The 24,335-nt window shown below is 43.0% G+C and overlaps 1 protein-coding gene across 2 annotated transcripts in view; it reads left to right on the forward strand.

Annotated features, from left to right (window-relative positions):
• Positions 1-8,335, forward strand: part of RAD18 (RAD18 E3 ubiquitin protein ligase) — a 134,370-nt gene extending 126,035 nt beyond the window's left edge. The window contains exons 13-14 of one of the 2 annotated variants that reach the window (XM_057507053.1): positions 1,377-1,525; positions 6,984-8,335. In XM_057507053.1, the coding sequence (XP_057363036.1) occupies positions 1,377-1,479 (103 nt within the window). In that variant the 3' untranslated portion in view covers positions 1,480-1,525; positions 6,984-8,335. Of the gene's footprint in view, positions 1-1,376; positions 6,099-6,983 lie in introns of those variants that run through there. The other variant, XM_036878228.2, reaches the window with a different exon arrangement.
• The last annotated feature ends 16,000 nt before the right edge of the window (positions 8,336-24,335 follow it).

The following is a 24,335-nucleotide window of genomic DNA, read 5'->3' on the forward strand; positions in this document are numbered from 1 at the left end:
TCTTCTTTATGTATTGTACGTTTTGCTTGAGTGCTGAACATACTGTGAGGAACCTTAGAGAGACTGTAGAGACTGAAGTAAGTGCTATTTATGCCTGGAAACAGGCCTGCTTCTTATTGTGTCAGGCCTGTACCCTGCATCTCTCATGTCTGCACTCCACAGGGCCATCTCTTCTTCATGTCTGTACATACCACTCCTTGCTTATTACTTGGTACTAGGCTCATGGGGCCAGCTGGGGCTTCCCTGTGGCCTTGGTCCAGCCTCAGCCTTGGGCAGGCCCTGTGGGTCTGGGTCCCAGGACTGGGCTCTCAGTACTCTCACTCTTCTCCCCAGTGGTAGTCATACTGCCTTGACCAAACCTAGGCTTTGTGTTACATGAGATCATCAGCCCAAGGTGCTTTTCTGTTTGGCCCCCCCAGAGACAGAGGTTTGTTCCTACCATTTCCCCAGCAACAGTGGATTTTTGCCAGTTTTCTTGCAAATGATTTCCTATCCTCCCCCATCAGGTGGACTGATTTTTATCTTTGCTCTTCCCGGAGAGGTCATGGATCTTTGCCTGATTCCCATAGACCAGTGAGTTTCTCTTAGCATGTAAAGCTTCTGCTTAGTAGGACAGAATGGTCTAGGGGAGAGACAGGGCTTTCTGCCTGACCCATGTTGCCCCCAATCACCTGTTTTATAGTGTGCCACCAAAGTGGACTCTCTTCATTCTTCTGTCCTGTACCCAGTTTTTCTCATGAGCACCTAATAGAATCTTCTGGAAAAGAGCTTGCAAGTGCATATGGACTCTCCTTGTGTCAGGCACCTTCAATACTTGCCCATATTTCAGAATTCACTGAAATGTTAGCTGGTTTCTTCTTACCTGGTTGTATGATAGCCACTTCTTTCTCCAGTGCTGTGTGAAAAAGGAGAGAATCTGTGTGCCTCTCTTTGGAGGAACTTACCTTTCTTTGCAGTTTTATTTTCTTGATTGCCATGCAACCTCAGCAGTCTGATAAGATAAGAAACTTATGATTTTGTTAGACTTTCTGGCTTTTCCTACTGTTGGGATAGGGGAAATTTTTTTTCTCAGCTTTCTACATGTTAAGCAGAAGTGTAAAGAAAGCTGTGCTAGATTTTGATTTAGAGGAAAGGGGTTTAATTCCTGGCTCTATCACTTACGATCTGTGGCCTTTATTAAGTCACTGTTCTCTCAGTTATAAAATGGGAATAATAATAGTAGTAATAACATTTATTGTAATAGATTTTTTGATGGAGCCGAGGACTGCTGGAGGTTTAAATGAAATAATGCACGTGAAAGCACTTGTAAACTAGAAAGTTCTGTAGAATAATGATCCTTATTTTCTAAGGTGCCTTTCCCTTTTTTCCGTTTTCAGAAATGATCTTCAGGACACAGAAATAAGTCCAATACAGAATCGTCGTACAAGATCAGTGGACAGTGCCGAGACTGAGCCAAGAAATAAGCGGAATAGAAATTAGCGTGGGCTTCTGCTGCTGACTTTTTCAGTGCCGTGATCAGAATATGGTACTTTCTGTTGCCATCTAAATTTCATATTCATTAATGCCCAAGTGAAGATGTTAAATTCTAAATATTACGGTTAACTAATTTTCATTCTTTTCTGTCTTTCTGGGAAAAAGAACAGTTGTAAAACATCCTCACTTGGTGAGTTACCTCTTGCCTCTAAAACATCTCTCTCTAAAAACACTGACACTGACGTCCATCCACCTGTCCACCAGCTTTGCAGAGTACACAGACTTTTTGGCAAAGGGGTTTTGTCTAGTTTTGTTTCTGAATTTCAGAGTGTCCTTAAGCCATTTCCTTCTCTTCCATGGAGAAATTAACTTCAGAAAAGAGTTATTTTCAAAATCTCTCTACCACAAGGAGCAGTTGAGGAGGAAGAGCCTGTCTATTTGGCAGGATGTCATAACTAATGCCCTTGGTGTGTGTGAGCACCGGATGCCTGCCTGCCAGCATGCCCATTACAGCAGGTACATGATGGTGTTTGACCGAGTTTAACCGAGTCATTCTTAGACCCATGTCTTGTACATTACTCGGAGTGGGATATTAGTACTGTAATTGAAAGCCACAAGTAATAACTTTGAAACATTGGGTGTATTCTTCAGAAATGGCACTTAGAAATGATTACTCTCAGTCTTTTTTTTTTTCACTTGGGTAAATAAAATCTTTAATTCTTTGTCTCCCAGCTATGAAACAAAAAAGAATGCACTAAATGGATTTTGTGAATGCATAGACTCCATAGCAATTTAAAATAATGTAGTATCCTTTGATTGGTTGAGTACAAGCTATAAATCATTGGAAGGGGTTGGTCAGAAATTGTTACTGTTGTGCAAAATGCCCACCAGTCCCCAGTTCCTTCCAGAGTTCCCAATTCCCGTCTTTGGCATTTCAGAGCCAGTGCCCCCACCCCTCCACCCTGACCCCCCTGTCACTGCTCAACTGAAACACGTCAGCTTCCAAATAACATGACAGAAAATGCAGCAGTGTTAAGACAACAAATTTATGAATATGTCAAGGATGTTTGTGACTTCCGCTTTGTAAAGAATGTCTCCATTGACTTTGGCTTTTTAGTATGCTTTTGGGTTTCTGGATAATGTGTGGAGTCTCATTATGACTTAGAGTTCAGCGTTTTCACACTTAAATGGCCATTTGTTTTCTTTATGAGTTCCCTGAGCTTCAAATGGTTAGTTACATAAGAATTTGTCATAGTCATTTCATCTGTTAAAAATCATGAGTGGTGCATTAAGGAGACTAAAAGTGGCACCACTCACTGATCAAAGGATCTGATGTTAGGTGAGTGAGCAATAGCAAACAAAATAGGTTTAACGTTGATGTGTTATTTACGTCACTGAGTTGCCAGAAATTATGCTAAAATGAAAACCGTTTGATTAAATATGCCACCGCCTGCTGTAAATTAAACTGGAAGTAATTACTATTTTAGCTGCAGCTGTTAAAAAACAAACTACAATCAAGTGAATTTAAAGATTTAATTGGCTTTATTCATTGATTTAGGAATTGGGAAGAATCCCATCTAACAAGAGGAAAGGAGCTCCAAGGAGCTGTACAAAATGGAAGGTTTTTAAAGGCAGAAATGGGGCAGGGAAGTTACTAGCAAAAGAAAAGGAGGGATTGTTTCAGGCAAGTTCACCTTTCTTTGCAGAAAGGTGGGGGTCTGTCATGCAGATTACCTCACTAATGCTGACCAGAAAATTGCAGATTGACTCTTTAAAGGTCACATGTCTGCAGTTCAGTCTTGGTTTGCTTTCCTGGGGACAAGTGACTCCATTTCAGCCTGTTGTTTCTTATTTGTCCTAATCTCCTTTTAAAAATACATTAGTCATACTGGATCAAGGCCTATCCCTATGACACTATTTTACCTTAATTACCACTTTGAAGACCCTATCTCCAAATATATTCACATTTGGAGGTACTGAGGGTTAGGACTTCAACATATGAATGGGGGCAGCAGGGAACACAACTTAGCCCACAACACGCCACAATAAAGAATTATCCAGTCTATTAAAATGTCAATGGTGCCAAGACTGAGCAACCCCAAACAGAAAGGAACTCCCAAGTCTACTTGAAAAATAAGGCCTAAAGGGCCTTACTGAGCTCAGGGTTTTTTTTTTTTTGCATTTTGCATACATTTAATATTCATGTGTTGTAAGAAGGTTATTTATATACCCATTTGAGAATGAGGAACTTAGGGTAAGTGTTAGATCCAGGATTGAAACTGATACTCTTCTGATTCCAGAGTTTACCTTTCAGTGAAAATATGATCTTCGTCACTGGTTATTAATTGTTTGCCTCCAAAACCCCATCCAGGGTATAACAGCTCCCCCAGGCATGTCACCTCCACAGTGGTAGTGATGCTTATGGTTTGGGGGGTACAGGTGAGCTGCTATGTGTAATTTAGAAAAGGAAACTCAGGTGGTTCTGATATGTCAGGCCATCCTTTCATCCTCAAATGCCTTCTCTCGTCTTTCTACCCCTCACGGAGAATCAGTGATCTAGTTGAAAAAGCAATTCCTGCACAGAAGACAATGTGAGTAACATAGGGAGGGCAGTTTGTACTTAAAAACTAACACATATGGTAAAGTGTCATGTCAACGGCTAGACAATTAGTGAGAAAACACTTTGTGGAAGATTTATTTTCCTTTGTGGCCCTGTGGATTGAGAAGAAAGCATTTACCTAGATGACTACACCAATGTGGTTACTGTGGTTGAACATAAAATGTGACTGCATTTCCTTAGAACCAGGAAAAGGGCAGAAACAGTGGATGAGAAAATTCTTAGCATCTGATTTTAAAAAATGGCAATTCTTCAAGTGAGACAGTTATTCCTATTTTGCTTTTTTTTATTATAAAAGTAATTAATTATGAACATTAGAGGGGCAAATGATCACAGCCATTGAATTCCTTACCACTTTGACAGCCTTTCTTTGGGTGTTTCAGGTGTCCTCAGCAGTAACCATCTAAGGCTGTAAAGGTCACGCTGGCATTTGTGTCTCCATGTTTGTGGCTTCGTACCCTGCCTACTCTTAAGGCCTGACGGGGACTCTCCCCATCCCCTTCCCAGTAAGTCCAGTATCCCTGGCCTCAGACTGTTGAAAATAGGAAACAGGTCCACGTCTGAATGTGTTACTGCTCTCCAGACAGATTCCTGCTGGGTGCCTACCACCTGTGCCAGTGCTCTGTCCTGTGCAGCACTGCTGGGCCTGCCAGAGAATCCGGACTTGCCTGGGATGTCAGCTCCCAGGGCATCGCCAAGGGGCCAACCTGCAAGGTGCCGAGGTCACCAGTTCTGGCCTTGCTGTGTCCAGAGTGCAGAGTGCGCTGTCCCCTTTTGATGGCGTGCTGTCACCTGGGCCCACAGAGAAAAGTGCTGCTTCTCCCTCTTCCTTCTCTCTCTGTTTTTCTCTACCTTTCCCCCTTAGCTTCGCTTTCCTTTCTCTGTCCTCTGCCTTCCTTCAGCTAGCATGACTTCCTGGCAAGTATTGTGCAAAACAAGCAGATCCTGCCCTGACAGAACTCATAGACCAGAAAGGGAGCCAGACATTAATCAAATAACTACACAAATTATTGTTATGATAAGGGCAGCAACGCACAGTTACATGGCCCTATGAAAGTAAGTCATGGAGGGATTTCAGTTTTGCCCGTAAACTATAGGGAGCTTGAAAATCCATCCAAGTGAGTAAGTTAATCACCATTTTCCCTTTGTTCTAGTCTCCCATCCCCAGGAAGCTATGCATATATCTTCTGACTCCTTTTGTCCAAAATGCAAAATATCAAAATACTCATGGAAGTCATCTCATGCAAATAGGTGCCAGTGTGTCCACTAAAACTTCACAACTGTGTCAGACAGGCTGGACAAGTCAGAATTTCATATGACTTAGCCAGGACTGACTCCACACTAAACACACACACACCACAGTGCGTTTGCCATTTGTCATCACTTTCACAGTACATTTCCAGTACTCTAAGGACTGCATCATGAACCCATCTGGATCACATGTGCCACATTGGTACAAGTAGTCTTTGATTGCTGGACATATAAATTTCTTCCAGTTTTTCCCAGTTACAAATAATAGAATTTCTTCCTTAGGTTAGGTTCCCAAAAATGGGGTAGTTGGAACATTAGCTTTTTAAAAAAATTTTTTTAATTAAGGTATTATTGATATACACTCTTATGAAGGTTTCACATGAAAAAACAATGTGGTTACTACATTTATCTATATTATCAAGCCCCCCCATACCCCAATGCAGTCACTGTCCATCAGTGTAGTAAGATGCCACAGAGTCACTACTTGCCTTCTCTGTGCTACACTGTTTTCCCCGTGACCCCCCCCCACCATGTGTATTAATCATAATACCCCTCAATCTGCTTCTCCCTCCCCACCCGCCCTCCCACACCCCTCCCCTTTGGTAACCATTAGTCCCTTCTTGGAGTCTCTGAGTCTGCTGCTATTTTGGAACATTAGCTTTTAATAAAATATATGAGCAGGTTGTTTTAAAAATAGAGGACATCAGGATGTTAGGAATTTGTGGGTTTTAAAATGGCCCTTAAGAAATAAGTTAGAGCTCTTCATGGGATTTCCACAGCAAGTGCAAAAGGTTTCATATGGCTGCTGCTTTTATTAACTATCAAAGCTGACAGTCCAGAATCGAAGGAGACTGGGGAAAGACAATTCTATAGCATTTTAAGCAAAGATCAGAAGTATTTTGGACATTCCAATGTGACTGTATTTAGATCTCTGAGGGGAATGGCTAGAGAACCCTTTCATAGTATTTCACACCCAGGCTGGATCCATTCTGACAAGATTCTAGAGCTGTTATTTTTCTAGTATTGGCAAGAGAAGGGTCCAGCTGCTTTGGGTGCTAGATGAATAGGTGGCAAAGCTGACATACTCTTGTGGATGTCTTTTCTTGAATGGAGGGTTTACTACCATGTCTGCTGTGCCTGGAAAAGTGTCTGGTACATAGTAGGTATCCAGACTTTGTTAAAAGCAAAGGAAACAAAAAAGTGATTTGTCTGCTTTCCCTGGCTGGAATATGAGGTGCCTGAGACCAGGGATTTGTCTGTGTGGTGCTTACCTCCAGACCTCCGGTTCTCTGAGCAGTTTTGGAGCCTTGTGGGTCAGCACTAAAAAGATGGTAAGCAATCCTCAGTGAAGAAGCAGAGAGATCTGGGTAACTGGATCAGGCCCATTGGAGCCATCTTGCCTGAGTTTCTATTTATTCCTTCTATCTGCTCTTCAGGTATCTGAGAAATGCTTAATTTAACAGGATGAAAATAACAGCAATTATATCATTGAAGTGAACTACTCATCACTTCCTCCAAATCATCTTGATTCTTAATAACAATGATGTACCCTCACTCAGGTGTACTGTAATCTTTAGTGTCAGCTGATTTGATTATAACAGTAAATGCTTTTCTGACTTTATGAAGTTTTTTTCTTTTCTAGTGAGGACACATTCTCCCCACTACAAATGTTACAGGGAACATCAATGAAGACCTCAACTATGGAAAGTATTTTCTATCTTTATGTAATACTTTGAGTCTTATTTCTTTGTGCCCAGTCTTAATTTTGCTTTGAACCTTTTTGTTAACCCTCATGTTAGACACACAAATCTTCACTTGAAGACAGATGAGAAACTCCTAATGCTAAAAGCTATTACTCTGTCTTCCTGGGTGCCTTCAAGGATTTTGTTAATAGCTTTCCTTTTTGTTTAACAGATGATCCCAGAGTCCCTGTCATATTGAAATGTTCAGCACTGCCATCTCTGTTCTCTGGAGGTTTTGTGACATGAGCAGAGGTTTTGTTCTGGAGACAAAGCTCTGCTCTTGTGAGCCTATTGATTCATTCTCATAAGGGGACAGATGAAGGGTTGCCTGAAGGATTAATGCGATTGTGATCATGAAAAAAGAGGCGTGAAATTGTTTTAGGTTCCTAGTTCAAGATGTCACATAATTTTGGAGCTTGAAATCAACCTTAAAGCCTACCTAGTTTAACCTTATCTTATTAATGAAGATACTGGGTTCAGAGAGAAAGTGCTTCTCTCAAGGTCACACAGTTAATATACAAAGTCAATGTAAAAGCTGACATTCTGTCTGGACGGATGAAGGGTGGATACCAATGCACTGTTAAAACTGTTAATAGCTCGCTGTAGGATCTTGAGTGAGTCTTCTAGCCTTTTCAATATGGTTTTTATCTATAGAGAAGAGTCCAGGTGGGCATTACAGTTATCATTAGATTTTATTGTGTCCAGTTGTACATGGTAGTGCTGACCCTTTTTAGGAAGAGTAACAATATCATACTACCTTTAATTCATTTAAAATTTAAACTATTATTTGTGTTCAAGCAATATGTTATCATGGTTTATTATTCATAAGGTACAAAAGAATATACAGGAAGTCTTTGCCACCACCATTTTCTAGCCACTAAGGCAACCAATCTCTCCTATTGTATTTTTTATTTTTTAATTTTTTGATAGAAGGGCCCTGATCCTATTGTATTTTTTAGGAATGTGTTACATGCTTGCAAGAATATCCATAGTCATTCTTTTTTATATAAACAGTAGCATACTGTATACACCTTTTTGTACCTTGCTTTTTTGTTTGAACATTATATCTTTGTACATATATTTTTTAATTTCCTTTTTTATTTTAAGACTGCATAGAATTGCATGTATGGCTGTACCATAATGTCTGAACCAGTTCCCTATTATGAGATGTTGAGATTTCCAATATTTTTCTGTTACATATATTGCTAAAATAATCACATATATATTAGTCATATGCATGTGTGTATCTGTATCTGTAGAATAAATTCCTGAATGTGATCTGGTGGGTCACAGACTTGATACTGTGTGCCGCTTTAATGCTTTGTTTAAATACTGCTTTTAGCCTCTTCTTTCCAAATGACTGCTTCATAGGCTCTGGCCCTTTGACTCAGAAGCTCAGGATCTGAGATGAGGGAAAAAGGTATGAATGTCTATCTGCATAATAAAAATATGGGACAGGGAGTTCCAAGACCACAACCTGGCCGACTCAGAAGGGAACAGATGTGAAGGTGCTTAGAAATCTCTGGGCAGCTCACACTGTCACTGTAGGGTGCGTTATTCCCATTGTTTTCTCACTGGCTAACACCGACTTACTTTGTTTTCTAGTCCCAGTTTCCTGTAGGTGTTGCTTGTATGTTAATCTTGTTTCTGTCAAGGCAGTGGGATTTGATGGTCACAGGTGAGGGGTTCTGTCAGTGCTCCCTGTCCCTCAGGCACGTCCCCCGTCATTTGGGAAGAGCCTGCTTGGGCGGAGGCAGCTGTGCCTGCCTGCACTCCTGGCTTTCGTGGCGCTCCTTCAAGCCCTGGGGTATGTAGCTCTCCTGGAAGCCACCCCTCCTGCCCCTCCCTTCAGTCTCAGAGTTGGGATTTCTTTCCCAAGGCCCCTTTCCTACCCACCTTGCAGAAGGAGGAGGAACTGAGTTGGGGCACCCTAGCTGCCGGACTTCCTTCTCAGCCTCTGGCCTGTCTTTGGGATTCAACGATCAGTGTCCGTCCTCCAGGAGGGTGCCTCCTTTCAGCCTGGTGATGGCTGGAGGGCTGAGGACCGATCAGGCACTGTCAGTGTCACCGCAGTGTGTCCTGTCTTCTCAGTGCCCCTGAGAGCACGCGTGCATGGCTACAGGAACAAACTACTAGGCAGCACTTGTCACTAGGATTTTCCTTTCCCTGCCAGTCAGAACCACATCTTTAATCCCACAGATGATGTGACTCATTAAAAAATCCAGTCTAGACTGCCAGGCTTCTAACCATATCAAACTGATGAAGTCAAGTGGCCTGGTGTGGGCCTCCTTAGAGAGAGAGGAATGGGAGGCTTGGGGCTCTCTGGGAAGATCCTGCTTCCCCAGCCCTGCCTGGTGAATAGCCCAGCAAGATGCCGCCCCTGAGAGCCCATGTGTCACCCTCTGTGACAGTTCAGGTTCTCCCAGAAGCAGATGCCAAGACAGAACTGAATGGTCCAGAGGTTTATTGAGGGAATACCTATCAGGGACAAAAAGAGAGTGAGCAGGACTAGGTAGGGAGAGCCCTGAGACCCCTTTCGGGCACCTGTGGGGTACGGTAGAGAGGAAGAGGAGGCTTGGGTAGATGGAGCCTCCGACCGAGGTGCAGAATTCATTCCCAGTTCTCTCCTGTGGCCCCATAGCCTATCCACCCAGGGGGTCTCTGGTAGAGCTGAAGAGTCCTGGACATGGACCCTGTGAGGCTCACAGTGTTAAGTATACAAGGACAGCCAGGCATAGAGGGATGGATCCCAGCTTGCACTTAAGTTCAGTACATTTATCTAGGGCCTCTGGGCTGCGCCCTTTTCCTAGCACTAGGAATACAAAGTATATAAGGCACAGCCATGCCCGTGAGGAACTCAGTCTGCTAGGGAGACAAGCAGGCTGGCAGATAATTAATTAGAACAACATTCAGCAAATACACAGCAATATGATTACTAATCATGGGACAAGAGTCAAGGCCCTCCCTGAGGACACTTGGTGTTTCTGTGTACACTCAGGATGGCCTGGGTCTGTTCCTTTATCTGTGGTCTCGCATTAAGTAAAAGTGGGCCCCTAATATCTAGGAAAATGTTCTCAGCATCTGGCACCAAATCAGAGGAAGGCAGCTGCTTAGGACTGGTAAGGACACACTGCTGTAGGGTCTTCCCTCCCTCAGCCTCGGCCTTGGAGCCCGGCCAGTCCAGCATGAAGAGAGCTAGTGTGGTCCCTGTGCTCTGGGGTCGGGAGCCCCGGCTGGGCCCTGAGGACAGCCAGAGGCTCTGAGAGGAGACAGACATTACCTGACCTGCTGGCTCTGCCTCCCCAATGGGGAAAAGAAGGGTGAATTGGAAGCTTTCCAAGGTGAGCTCAGTCATTCGATGTCCTCCCTAGTCTGGCACCACAGGGCACCCAGCCAGCTAGGCACGCCCCTGCTGTGGGGCTGCTCCAGTTGGAGGCTGGAAGCTGGGTTAAGGGTGGGTTAAGGGCCACAGAGGGGACCTCTGAGCTGGGCCCACCACAGGCTGCTGGGCCCGCCACAGGCTTCTGTGCCAGGAGCATTGCTGGTTTCCTTGTGTGTCCCTCCCTTGTGAAATGAGAGCTAGCATCTATCTAGCCCAGCTCTCTGCTGATGTGGTTCCATGGAATCGATGGATATCCCACTGGTCAGCAAAGGGAAAAAGAAGCTTCCTCTTACTCAGCTGTCAGCCAGGAGTGAAGGAACCAGTTCCCAATGTTTTCAGAGGCAGGACAAAAAATAATAGCCTCTGCGATGGGACAGCTCAGAGGTGAGAAGAGTCTCCTGCACCTGAAGAGAGGGCTCACTGGCTGGGGGCTCAGGGTGTTGCCGGCAACTCAAGGCTTGCATGTATTCTGGTGACAGCAGTGCCACTTCCTCAGAGCCCGGGAAGGCCCTGGTGTTGGTTAGGAGGTGGAGGACCTGGTCCTGCCCTGTGTGAAGTGTCCTGGCATCTTAGGGTAGCCAGCCTCTGACGTCCTGCTGAGCTTCTTGGAGATGTAGTGGCCAGAATCCTGCTGTGTAAAACGGCAGCTAGAATCTGAAAGGGTTGCAGGAGCAAGTTCTCTTCCATTAGCTCCCAAGTGGCCTGTTGTTTTTAAATTGCTCTGCTTACCCAGGAGTCTAGGTTCTTGCTTGGAAATGACTCCAGGCAGCTAAGTGGGTAAGTGGGTTGGCCTGCTCCAGCTTTAAGGGAATTCTCTGTGTTGGTGTGAAGTGGTATCTCATAGTTTTGATTTGCATTTTCCCAGTAGCTAATGATGTTGAGCATCTTTTCATGTGCTTATTGGCCATGTCTCAGTCTTCTTTGGAAAATGTATATTCAGAATCTTTGCCCATTTTTCAATTGGGTAATTAAATCTTGATTTGTAAGAGTTAATTGTATAGTTTTTTAGAATTCAGTTCCTGATTGTGCATTTATAGGTTATGAAGATTGATTTTTTCATATTAATCTTGCATCTGCAATTTTGCTAATCTTTATTAGTTTGATAGCTTTTTGTAGATTATAGTAGATTTTTTTTACATAGAGAATCATGTAATCTGCTAGTCAAGGCAGTTTTATTTCCTCCTTTCCAATCTGGATGCCTTTTATTCTGGGTATAAGTTCTCTTCCAGATCCATGCTTTGCATCAGATTGGGTATATTTGCTTCTATTACTACTTTGCTGAGATTTTTAAAAAATCAGAAATGGATATTGAATTTTGTCAAATGCTTATTCTGCATCTATTGAGGTTATCATTTTTAGTTTATTGATATTTTGAATTACATATATTGACTTTTGAATGTTAAAACAAAAGTAGGGAAAGCCCCACTTGGTTTTGATATGTTTTTTTATGCTGCTGGTTTCAACTGACTAAAATTTTGTTTAGAATTTTATGCGTCTGTGTTCTGGAGGAATATTGGTCTGTAGTTTTCATTTCTTGTGATGTCTTTTTTTTTTTGGCATTAGGGTAGTGCTGGCCTCCTAGAATGAGTTGAAAGTATTTCTTCCTCCTCAGTTTTCTGGAAAAGTTTGTATACAGTACTATTGCTTATTCCTGAAGTTTTTAGTAGAATTCACCAGTGAATTCATATGAGCTAAGAAATTTTTTGTGTGTGGGTAGGTTTTTAACCACATGTTATGGTGCTTTACTAATACTTACAGGACTATTCATGTCACCTATTTCTTTTTGAGTGAGCTTCAGTAGTTTGTGTCTTTCAAGGAATCCTCCTTTAATCTAAATTGTCAGATTTATGGACAAAAAGTTGCTCATAATTTTCCCTTTTTGTCCTTTCATTATCTGTTGAATCTATAGTGATGTCACCTCCTCATTTCTGTTACTGGTAATTGAGTTTTCTCTTTTTTTTCCTTCCTCTGACTGTTTAGAAGTTTATTAGTTTTATTGATGTTTTCAGAGAGCTAGCTCTTGATTTCATTGACTTTCTTTAATGTTTTTCTGTTTTCTGTTTAATTGATTGCCACTCTGATCTTTATTATGTCCTTTTTCCTGCATATTTTGAGTTTGATTGCTCTTCCTTTTGTAGTTTCCTAAGGGAGAGGCTTAGGTCACTGATTTGAGTTCTTTCTTCTTTTCTGATATAGACATTTAATATAAATTTCTCCCTAATACTGTTTTTTTTTTTCCTTTTTAATCCATGTAAAAGCACACTTTTTTCCTTTTACTTTTAATATATAAATATATGTATATATATTTTTTGGTATCATTAATCTACAATTACATGAGGAACATTATGTTAACTAGACTCCCCCCATCACCTAGTCCCCCCGACATACCCCATTACAGTCACTGTCCATCAGCATAGTAAGATGCTATAGAATCACTGCTTGTCTTCTCTGTTGTACAGCCCTCCCCGTGCCCCACCCCACATTATACATGCTAATCTTAATGCCCCCTTTCCTTCCCCACCCCCCCTTGTCCCTCACCCCCTGTCCTCCCCAGTCCCTTTCCCTTTGGTAACTGTTAGTTCATTCTTGGGTTCTGTGAGTCTGCTGCTGTTTTGTTCCTTCAGTTTTTTCTTTGTTCTTATACTCCACAGATGAGTGAAATCATTTGGTACTTGTCTTTCTCCGCCTGGCTTATTTCACTGAGCATAATACCCTCCAGCTCCATCCATGTTGCAAATGGTAGGATTTGTTTTCTTCTTATGGCTGAATAATAGTCCATTGTGTATATGTACCACATCTTCTTTATCCATTCATCTACTGATGGACACTTAGGTTGCTTCCATTTCTTGGCTACTGTAAACAGTGCTGTGATAAACATAGGGGTGCATATGTCTTTTTCAAACTGGGCTGCTGCATTCTTAGGGTAAATTCCTAGGAGTGGAATTCCTGGGTCAAATGGTATTTCTATTTTTAGTTTTTTGAGGAACTTCCATACTGCTTTTCACAATGGTTGAACTAATTTACATTCCCACCAGCAGTGTAGGAGGGTTCCCCTTTCTCCACAACCTCGCCAACATTTGTTGTTTGTCTTTTGGATGGCAGCAGTCCTTACTGGTGTGAGGTGATATCTCGTTTTAATTTGCATTTTTCTGATGACTAGCAATGTGGAGCATCTTTTCATGTGTCTATTGGCCATCTGAATTTCTTCTTTGGAGAAGTGTCTGTTCAGCTCCTCTGACAATTTTTTAATTAGATTATTTGCTTTTTGTTTGTTGAGGTGTGTGAGCTCTTTATATATTTTGGATGTCAACCCTTTATTGCATCTGTCATTTATGAATATATTCTCCCATACTGTAGGATGCCTTTTTGTTCTGTTGGTGGTGTCCTTTGCTATACAGAAGCTTTTCAGCTTGATATAGTCCTACTTGTTCATTTTTTCTTTTGTTTTCCTTGCCCAGGGAAATATGTTCATGAAGAAGTTGCTCATGTTTATGTCCAAGGTATTTTTGCCTGTGTTTTTTTCTAAGAGTTTTATGCTTTCATGACTTACATTCAGGTCTTTGATCCATTTTGAATTTCATTCTGTGTATGGGGTTAGACAATGATCCAGTTTCATTCTCTTGCATGTAGCTGTCCAGTTTTGCCAACACCAGCTGTTGAAGAGGCTGTCATTTCCCCCTTGTATGTCCATGGCTCCTTTATCATATATTAATTGACCATATATGTTTGAGTTAATATCTGGACTCTCTATTCTGTGCCACTGGTCTGTGGCTCTGTTCTTGTGCCAGTACCAACTGTCTTGATTATTGTCACTTTGTAGTAGAGCTTGAAGTTGGGGAGCGAGATCCCCCCCACTTTATTCTTCCTTCTCAGGATTGCTTTGGCTATTCGGGGTCTTTGGTGGTTCTATATGAATTTTAGAACTATTTGTTCCAGTTCGTTGAAGAATGCTGTTGGTAATATGATAGAGATTGCATTAAATCTGTAGATTGCTTTGGGCAGGATGGCCATTTTGACAATATTAATTCTTCCTAGCCAAGAGCATAGGATGAGTTTCCATTTGTTAGTGTCCTCTTTAATTTCTCTTAAGAGTGTTTTATAGTTTTCAGGGTATAGGTCTTTCACTTCCTTGGTTAGATTTATTCCTAGGTATTTCATTCTTTTTGATGCAATTGTGAATGGAATTGTTTTCTTGATTTCTCCTTCTGCTAGTTCATTGTTAGTCCGTAATACTGTTTTAACAGTTCTTCGTTCCCTTTTTTTCCTTATCTTATTCGTTTGGATTAAGTATTCTTATGTGTTGTGTTTTCATTCAGTTGAAAATACTTTCTAATTTCCCTTTTGATTTCTTATTTGACACATGAGTTACATATAAATGTGTTACTTAGTTTACAAAATATTGGAGGGTTTTCCAGAGAGCTGCATGTTATTGATTTTCTAATTTAATTTCATTGTGGTAAGATCACATACTTTTTATGACTTGAATTCTTTTACAGGTATTGAGACTTTTTCTTCTTATGACTTAGAAGATGGTCTCTCTTGGCAAATACTCCACATGCACTTGAGGAAAATTGTATTCTGCTCTTGTGTGGTGGAATGTTTGATAAATGTCAGTTATATCAAGTTGCTTGATAGTATTGTTCAAGTCTACTGTGTCCTTGCTGATTCTCTGTCTGCTTGTTGTATTAATCTTTCAGAGAGTTATTGAAATCTCTGCCTATAATTGTGTATTTGTCAATTTTTTCTTATAGTTCTATTAACTTTTGCTTCATGTATTTTGGGGCTTTGTTATTAGGGGCATAGACATTTAGGATTGTTCCATCCTCTTGATGAAAATTTACCCCTTTACACTATGAAGTGACTTTCCTTTTCCCTAGTAATATTCTTGACACTTAAATCTATTTTGTCTGGTATTAATATACTGTGTCCAGCTTTCTATTGACTAGTGCCTTTTTCCATCCTTTACTTTTAACCTATTTGTGTCTATATTTAAAATGTTTCTTATAGGTAGGTAGCCTATATAGTTAGGTCTTGTTACTCATTCTGCCACAATTTGTGGCTTTTAACTGCTGTGTTTAGAACTTTTATATTTAATGTGATTATTGGTGTGGTTAAGTTTAAGTGTAATCACCTTGCCTTTTGTTTTCTACTCTGTTCTTTGTTCCCTTTTTCTCCTTATCTTATTCCTTTGGATTGAGTATTTTTTATTATTCCATCTTACCTCCTTTGGTAATTAACTATACTTCCTTATTTTTTTATTTTAGTGGCTGAATTAGGGTATATCATAATTATCTTGAAGTTATCACAGCTTACCTCCAAGTGTTATTATACTTGCTACTTCTTGTGTAGCCCAAGAATCTTATACTTTCATCCCCCCCCCCCCACTACCTTTATATTACTGGTGTTATGTGTTTTACTTTAACCTGTATTATCAACAATATACCACATTGTTATTGCTGTTTGGATAGTCAATTATATTCTAAAGAGATTTATATAATAACAAAAAGGTCATGTCTGTTTATCCATGTAGTTACCATTTTTGGTGCTCATTGTTCCTTTACGTGTACCTGCATTTTTCTCTTGTACTGGCATTGTTTGTCTTCCACTGGAAGAACTTTAACATTTTGTGTTGTATGCCTCTGCTAGTGATGATTTTTCAGTTTTTGTATGTCTATTTCACTTTTGGTTTTGAAAGAAATGTTTGCTGAGAATAGAATTGTAGGTTGACTTTTTTTTCCTTTAGTACTTTAAGATATCCCATTGTCTGCTCACTCGCTTTGCTTCCTGTGAGAAAGATTCTGTCCTTATCTTTGTTCTTCTGTATGTCACATATCCTTTTTCCTCTGGCTGCTTTTAAGATTTTCTCTTTTTTTATTAGAGTTGAACAATTTAATAACAGTACACATTGGTGTACTTTTCTTCATGTTTCTTGTATTTCATATTTCTCATTGCACTCCTTAGAGCTGTGGGTGTATAATTTTCATCGGATTTGGAAGACTTCGCCGTTATTTCTTCTGTCCTCCCCTCTCTCTCCTCTCCTTGGAGAAGTCCACATACATGCATATTAGGCCATTAAATTACCCCATTGTTCACTGATGTTCTTTTCATTTAAAAAAATTTTATTTTCGTGTTTCATTTTGTATACCTTCTATTGTTCTGAGTTATTGGCTCTTTTTTCCTGAAATGTCTACTTTGTCTTTAATCACATCCACTGTAATTGCTATCTCAGCATTGTAGATTTCATCTCTAGGAGTTTGCTTAGGATCTTTTTTCTGTCTTCGGTGTTTCTACTTAATTATCTGAATACCCGGAATACAATTGCAATAAGTTTTAATGTCCTTGTCTGCTAATTCTAACATTGTGTTAGATCTGGATCAGTTTTAGTTGATTGATTTCCACATTTTGAGGTGAGTTTTCCTAATTCTTTACTAGCTTTTTATGGGATGCCAGACGTTGTGAATTTTACCCTGCTGTGTGCTGAATGCTTTTGTGTCCTATAAATAATCCTGATCACGTCTCTGGGACACAGATGAATTACTTGGAAAGGTTAACACTGTTTTGGGTCTTGCTTTTAAGATTTTTTTTGTTTGGTTCAGAACAGGGCTCAGTCTAGGGCTAAATTTTCCCCTCCATTGAGGCAAGACTCCTGAGTACTCTACTGAATAGCTCGTGAATTATGAATTTTTCCAATCTGGCTGGTGGGGGTAGGCTGTGTCCAGCTGTATATGAATGCTGCACTGTTACCTCTCAAGTAGTCCTTTCCCCATCTTGCAGCAGTTTTCTCATTGTGCTAATCAGTTATTTTCATGAAGACTCAAGACAGACATTTTGCAGTTCTCCGAGGGTTGCTCTGTGCAGAAATCTCTCTGTGTGTCTGTATAACCTATTTTTCTGGACTCCCAGCTCCTTCTGCTCAACTCAACTCACGGAGTTCATCAAGCTCCACCTGCATTCCTCATCCCACACTGTGGCCTGGAAACTCTCAAGGCAGTGAGCTGGAGCCATTGCTGGGCTCACTCACCTTGGTGGTTTCCCATCTCTCAGAGATCACCATCCTTCGTTGCCTGATGGCCAGTGAAAATTGAAAATTTTCTTGGAAATTGCTGATTTTAAAGCCTTTTTTGCATGCTTTTACAACTTCTTCTTTTTTTTAAGGTGGGAAAGTAAACCTGATCCCTGTTACTCTACTTGGGCTGGAAGTGGAATTTGCCCATTGCATTCTTACTTAAATTGCAAGATAATAAAAATAATCTCAATGGGTGACATGGGGGAATAGCTAAATAAATGTGACACATGTACATGATGTTGAATTTTAAAGCTGTTGAGTGTTTTGAAAGAATATTTGAAGGTATAACTTGATAATATAGTAAGTAAACAAAAAGAAGTTGCAAACCTATATCTGTAGTAAATTCCAGTGCTTAAAAATATTATTATGCATTGTGCATATGCAAAGAAAAAAGAAAATACTCCAAAATGTGATTTCTTAATTTAGGTATTTAGATAATTAAAATTTTTTGAATAGTCTAATGCATTCATTGAGAATCCTATATAATTGTATTTTTGTCTGTGTGAACATGTATATATATGTGTGTACGCACACACACAGACACATGTCGTGGAGGACTGATGAGGAAATATGGAAGGTTTGATTATAGGGGACAGGGAAGACTTGGGCCATAAGCCAAGTTCTGCGACAACTTACTTGTGTGATTCAGGGCGAATCACTTTCCTCCTCTGGGCTTCAGTTTTCTTGGCAGCAAAATGATTTCAGAGCCCCGCTCCTGCTAGAACATTCTGGGAGCCAGTGCTGGCTTGAAAATGTATGTTGCCTCATCTGTTCTGCTCTTGTCATTTCTCCTCCCTCAGCTTCCTTAAAAGCTGGATAAGGTGAGATGTTTCCCAGAGCTCTCTGTAACTCCAGATGGGATGACAGTTCTCTGCTAGTTTGTTTTTCTAGGTCGAGGAGGTCTGGAGTAGAGAACTGTAGGGAATTTATAATTTTTGGAGGAACATCTCTCTCTGCTGCTTCCTGCCTGCCTGAGTGAGCACTGGTCTGGTGGGGCCAGGGCGTCATCATGACACTGCGGGTGCAGGTCCCAGCCCCCACGCAGCCCCTCGCCAGCTGGTGCCATCTCCCTGCTCACTTCCAGGACAGCTATTCTCAGCTTCTCCGGGCACCTCCCTGTTCCTGCCAGATGTGAAAGCACAGCTTGTTCCTGCTGCACAGCCCGATCAGCTTCTGTATCTAAGTAGCCATGGGTGTTAGTTAGCCCTGCGACACAGAGGAGCGCAGCAGGAATTGGCAAGAGTAGGCCAGGCAGCAGGCAAACAAAGTCCCATCAGAGAGACGATGGATACCCAGAGCTTGTTTCGGCACCTATACTCCAGGATGGCGAGGGGCCTGACAATCATGACACGAACCAGAGATAATTAACCTAGAAAAGAATGTTCTTTGGTACATAATATAGTTGAGTAACAAAAGCTAGCCTTTACTGGGCACACATGAAACTGAAGCACATGGAAAGAGAAAATCACCATTAGTCTAACTACAGTTGTAATTCCCACAGGCGGGGTCCACCAAGGGATACTAAAATGAGTGGGTAAAGAGCTAAGGCACACAGCTAACAATGGCAGGGCTAAGATCTGAAGCTAGGTGTGTCTGACTCCAATTCCTGCTGTCTTAGTCATTACGTTTGGTAATTTGATTGTTTTCTATGGGACCCAGTGGTAAAATTTGGATCAATAGGTGGAAGTTACAGGGAGACATATTTCAACTCAATATATCTTTCTGTTTCCACTATTTAAGAATAGGCAGGCAAGTAATGATTTCACCATCAATGGTTGCATTTGGCAGGGACACCATAGAGGAGATCTATGTATTGAGTAAGTAATGTGTAAATCCAGGATCATGGAGTGATCTCTTTGGGGTCACTTAGAAAATGTGTGGGTACAGGATAGAGGGAAGAGGTGTCAGGCAAGGGAGAATGTCCAGAGTCTGGGAGCAGAATGCCACGCTGTGATTATTGAAACATTAGGACAAGGTCGAAGATTCTTGGCACTGTCAAAGGTGGTGGCTTGTGAAGGGGCAGCAGGCTGCCATGGTGCAGAGTGGGCAGGTTTGGGATCAAGATTCCAGGTATGTAAAGTCTTGGGAAATCCCTCACAAAAGGCCTGCACATAAACTTCATATCTGAAATTCCAGCCCAGCCCTGGAACCTCATTTCCTTAGGATTCTGTCTGCTTTCTACTTCTCAGCACTAAGAGTTAAAATATCGTAGTGTCTAGTACAGAGCCTGGCATGCTGTTGGTCTTTCATATATAATCATTAAAGTTCTTTTTCTGATGTGTTTATGATTATTTCTGGGCAAGGGATCCCACCTTGATGTTTTTATCACCCAAAACATGGCAGGCCCCGGACATGTGTTCCTCTTCAAGAGGGAAGGAAGACTCCAATGGAGAGCAGGTTTGGGGGTTCAGGAGCTGTGGGAGGAGCCAGGAAGCAGGGTAGGAGCTGGCTCAGATATGAATGAGCAGAGGGTGTCTCTAGGCATCAAGGATAAGCTGTGTATGCCACGCCCATGGGAGCATCTGTAGAGGATCCTGGAAGAGCTGCTCCAGAAGCAGGGGAGGCCCTGGCTGCCTGCCCGAGTAGCTGGGTGAGCTCTCTGCTGCACAGGCTGTGTCCTCTCATCCTCCTCTTTCCCTGGAGGAGCCCACTGGGACAGACGTGCACGTGCAGTTTAGTAATCCTGGCTGACATGCCTTCTGGAATTCTGGCCTCCTGCTGTGAATACTCCAGCAAGAGGGAGCAATTCATCAGGGCAGAGGGAGGAAAAGAACAATGGGGCTGGTGTGAGGAACTGGGGCACCTGCATGAGCAGACGCAGGGAGTTCTGTAGCCAGGCCTCTCATGCCCTTCCACCAAAGTCCATCTGCAGGCCCACCTCCCCCGGAGGCTCCCCCGTCCCTAGATGAGAGCAGTCAGCTCCTTTCTCCTTGTTCCTGGGCAGTAGGCTTCAGTAAAGGTGCAGAGGACTAGGATTCAGGATACCTGGCTGCCACTTTATAAAATAACATACTATGTGAACATGGGCATATTCCTCTGGAAATCCTCAGGGAATCCGGTTTTCTTAGTCTTTAAATTAGTAGGCTGGAGCAGATATTCTCAAGGTCTCTGTCAGCTTTCTTGGGCATTGGTTCAATTCCAAAGGCCTTATTTTTATTTATATATTTGTTTGTTTTGGTGTTTTGCCCTTGACCGTTCTCCGGCTTGCTTTGAGTTTAGGGCCTTGTGTGGCCCTCAGTGCCTCCACAGTGACTTAAAACACAGCTGGAGCTCATACTATAAATGTTTGCTGAATGAACCCCATGCCTGGCACCGCCGGTTCTGTGTTTAGAAGTGTGCCCTCAATTCCTAACCAGACTGTGAACTTCATGAGGTTAGGGCCTGGAGTGTCCCCTTGACAGAACCCAGAGTTGGCTGAAGAAGGCCCCAGAGAGGGTACAGGGTAAAAAGGTGTCCTATAAGCCAGCGTGAAGAAAGGAAACAACTGGTAAGTCTTCAACTACGGTGCCTACGAATCGCTGGCTGCCTTCAGCGCGTTGTGGCACCGCCGGCCGAGCTTCCGCAGCCGCGGTGCGGAAGCCACAGCCCATCAGCAGCAGCTTCACTCCGGAGACCGCGGGCTGAAAGGCCGCCAATCCGCAGCCGCTTCGTTCGGGAGCCCGTGCTGCTACTGCACGCGAGGGGGCGGGTTCGCCAGCCACGACGCTTCTCGGCACGAATTTCCACGGCTAAAGACGACCCACCTGCTGAGCGCTCCCTCTACAGAAAGCCCTCCGACCCTGAACCCCGTGCCTCCCCGGGCTGTCCCTGCTTAGCAAACCGTTGGGCCTCTGCCTTGCGGTGCCGCGTCGTGGGCCTCTTCCCGGGCCGGGCAGAGTCAGGTGAAAGGAGCTTGCCCGCCAGTACCAGCTTGGGCCTCCGTCCCCGTTATGTCTCATCCCGGCAGAGTCCCTGGCTCGGGAGGTGCTGAAGGAATAGCTCTGGAGTCATGCCATGTTCCTTGGGCCCGGCCGAGGCCGGGTGAGATCCCGAAGCGCTGTGATGTGAGGTAGGAATGCCGATTGAAGGAAACGCTTGCCTTCTGCGAGAGCAGCCTCGGCTGGACCTCAGGGAGCTGGGCCGGGCCGTGAGGAGGAGGCCACGCACTGGGGCAGCGGTGAGTACCCATCCATTCCCGCCGCCTGGAATGTTCCCCACCCGCCTTGTCCAGCTCTGCCCGCCACACGAGCCCCCCCAAGGTCTGCACAGAAGAGGGCTGGGTGCGGGCACGGAAGACAGGCCAGTCAAAGGTATTGGCTGGAAGGGGCCTTGACATTGGCTGATAATATCAGGGTCCCCTAGATACCCAGACATCTGAAACACTGGGCTGATGCAGCCACATCAAGTTGATAAAGATCTGTGGAGAATCGCTTCACATTTCTGGGCCTCCTGTTCTCCCCTGTAAAGTGAGGAGACTGGTCTGAGAAAACAGCTGTCTTACTCTCTCCCCAGACATCCTGATGTACTTGGTCTGAGGTTGGGCCTGTGAGGTGGGGTTTCTTCAAAGCACCCAGATAATTCAGGTGGGACTGAGAACACCTGAGCTGGGTTGGTGTCTGGAGTAGCTCCACCTCTGACATTCTGTGACCCCTGTACTCAGCAGTGATGTTGGTACAGGACAGAATGTGTAGTATGTGGAAACACAACTTAGGGATTAATGTTTTTAGTGGTAACGGTAGTTGTGGCTCCCATTTATTGAGTGGGTATTCTATCTTTGAGTCTTTGAATGCATTTTCTTAATTAAATTGTCACCATTTGATAGATCAATTTCATGATTGCAGTTTTAGAGGTGAGGGAACTGAAGCTTGAGAGGTGGTTTGTCCTGCTTAAGGTCACAGAGCAAACTAACAGCGGCTGAGCTGGGATTTGAACCCACCTCTGTTCTTTCTGAACTGGTGAGTTCAACATAAGCAGCCATTTAAGTAGTTGCTTGGACAATTAATGCAATTTTGGGTTGTTTGGACCTCTAACTAGGGAAAGGGAATCCCCCCTTTTCTGCTTTGGCTACACACCATCACTAGAGTATTAGGTTCTGCTCTCTTATATTTGGAGGACATTGACAAGCTAGAATGGTTCTGGATGAGTGAGGCAGGCCAGGCAGCTAAGAGGATCCCCACTGTCCTCTGAGAACCATGAAGGAGTTGGGGGCGTTGGCTCAGCAGTGGAGATGGGAGTTAGGAGGCCTGTCCTCTGTTGCACCGTGGGCTATCGTGTCCAGGAAGGGAAAGGAATTCTGAAGCAGAGAGCCTGGCAATCCTGAAGACTGGCAGGTCAGCACTCATGGTAATAGGACTGAAGGGTAATCATGTTTGAACCTTCTGTTTCAGAGTTTCACAAAGTCAGTGCTAAGGGGTGGCCCATTTCCTGCATGCTCTGTGTGCTTCTGAGACCTTTGCTATGGGCTGACACTGGCCTTTGGCTGCCCTCCAGAGCCAGGAAGCCAGATTCCATGCGGTGAGTCTCCGGCCTCAGGGGCATACAAACTCCTCAGATGAGTACAGCATATGGCTAAGTTTGAACCACTGGACTAACTTATGTAATAGGTCTCTGTAAGGTTTTTCTTGCTGAAAGATTTCATAAGGTTTAAATGCACCCAGACTGCATTTTCTACCTTTGGAGAGTTTCAGACTTCCCTGGGGAGCTTGGTTTCAACAACATATCCAGGCCACACACAGGCTCTCTGCATCCATGAGCTAGTGGCCTCTGTGTTCGTATCAGCTTCCCAGGGGATCTAGAGACACACCAAAGCTGGAGAACCACTGCAGTAAGAGGATATCTGAGTGGGCAGGAGGGGAGGGATTGCTGACAAGGTAGCTTGCACACCCATGGCTCCTTAGACCAAGAGCCAGAAAGGAAAATAAATATTCCTATATAGGTCTTATGGCTTTGAAACTCTACCTCCTACATCACTGCATTAGAACTTAACACCCTGTAGGTATTTTGCCCCCATTTTACAGACGAAGAAACTGAGGCACAAAGATAGGAAGCAACTTCCCCAAGGCCATGTGGGATTCTAACCTCAGATGTGCCTGACTCCAGATCCAAAGGGTGGGACAGGGTCCTGGTTTTTCCTCCGTGACCCAAAATCTGTCATATGGAGCCCTGGAGAGGGCTCTCTGCCTCTTAATTCAGGTGATGCGCTCAGCGTCTCTCAGAAGTGGCTCCGAAGTCCACACTTGGAGCCTCAATACCCTGCTCACAAGAACACACTCCCTGCTCATGTTCACTCTTCTGTTGTTCTCCAGAGGGGAGGCTTGCAAACCTCCCTCCTTTCTCTCAGAACAATGGAGTTAGCCCTAATTGTACATTTAATGAAAAGAATTTTTAGTGCTGTAATGCAGTTTGGCAAAATGGTATATGTCTTTTTCACACAGCATCCATTTACCCTTCTAGTATCTTTGCTACTACCCAAATCATATGGACCATAGGGATCATACAGTATTTGCCTTTAGTTAGAAATTCTGCATGGTCCAAGTATTTTTGCCAACCACCTATGAAAATGTTAACTAAAAAATCAGGCAAGAGTTCTCTTTAAAGAATACATTGTCTTCTGAGTTTGCTGGCAAAATAAGTCTGTTCATTAGACTTCGAACACACACATATTTTCAGAGCTACATTTACTGTGTCCACAAGATACAGTCCTGTTTTGTGCCTGTGCATAAAAGTATCTAAGGAAGAGTCTTGATTCCTAGTTCTTGACAAACATGAAATTGCTTTCAAGAAAATGCATGCACAAGCAATTACAATTATAAATGGCTTTGGCAG

This window comes from Manis pentadactyla, chromosome 1, assembly GCF_030020395.1.
Source record: "Manis pentadactyla isolate mManPen7 chromosome 1, mManPen7.hap1, whole genome shotgun sequence".
Taxonomy (NCBI): Eukaryota; Metazoa; Chordata; class Mammalia; order Pholidota; family Manidae; genus Manis; species Manis pentadactyla.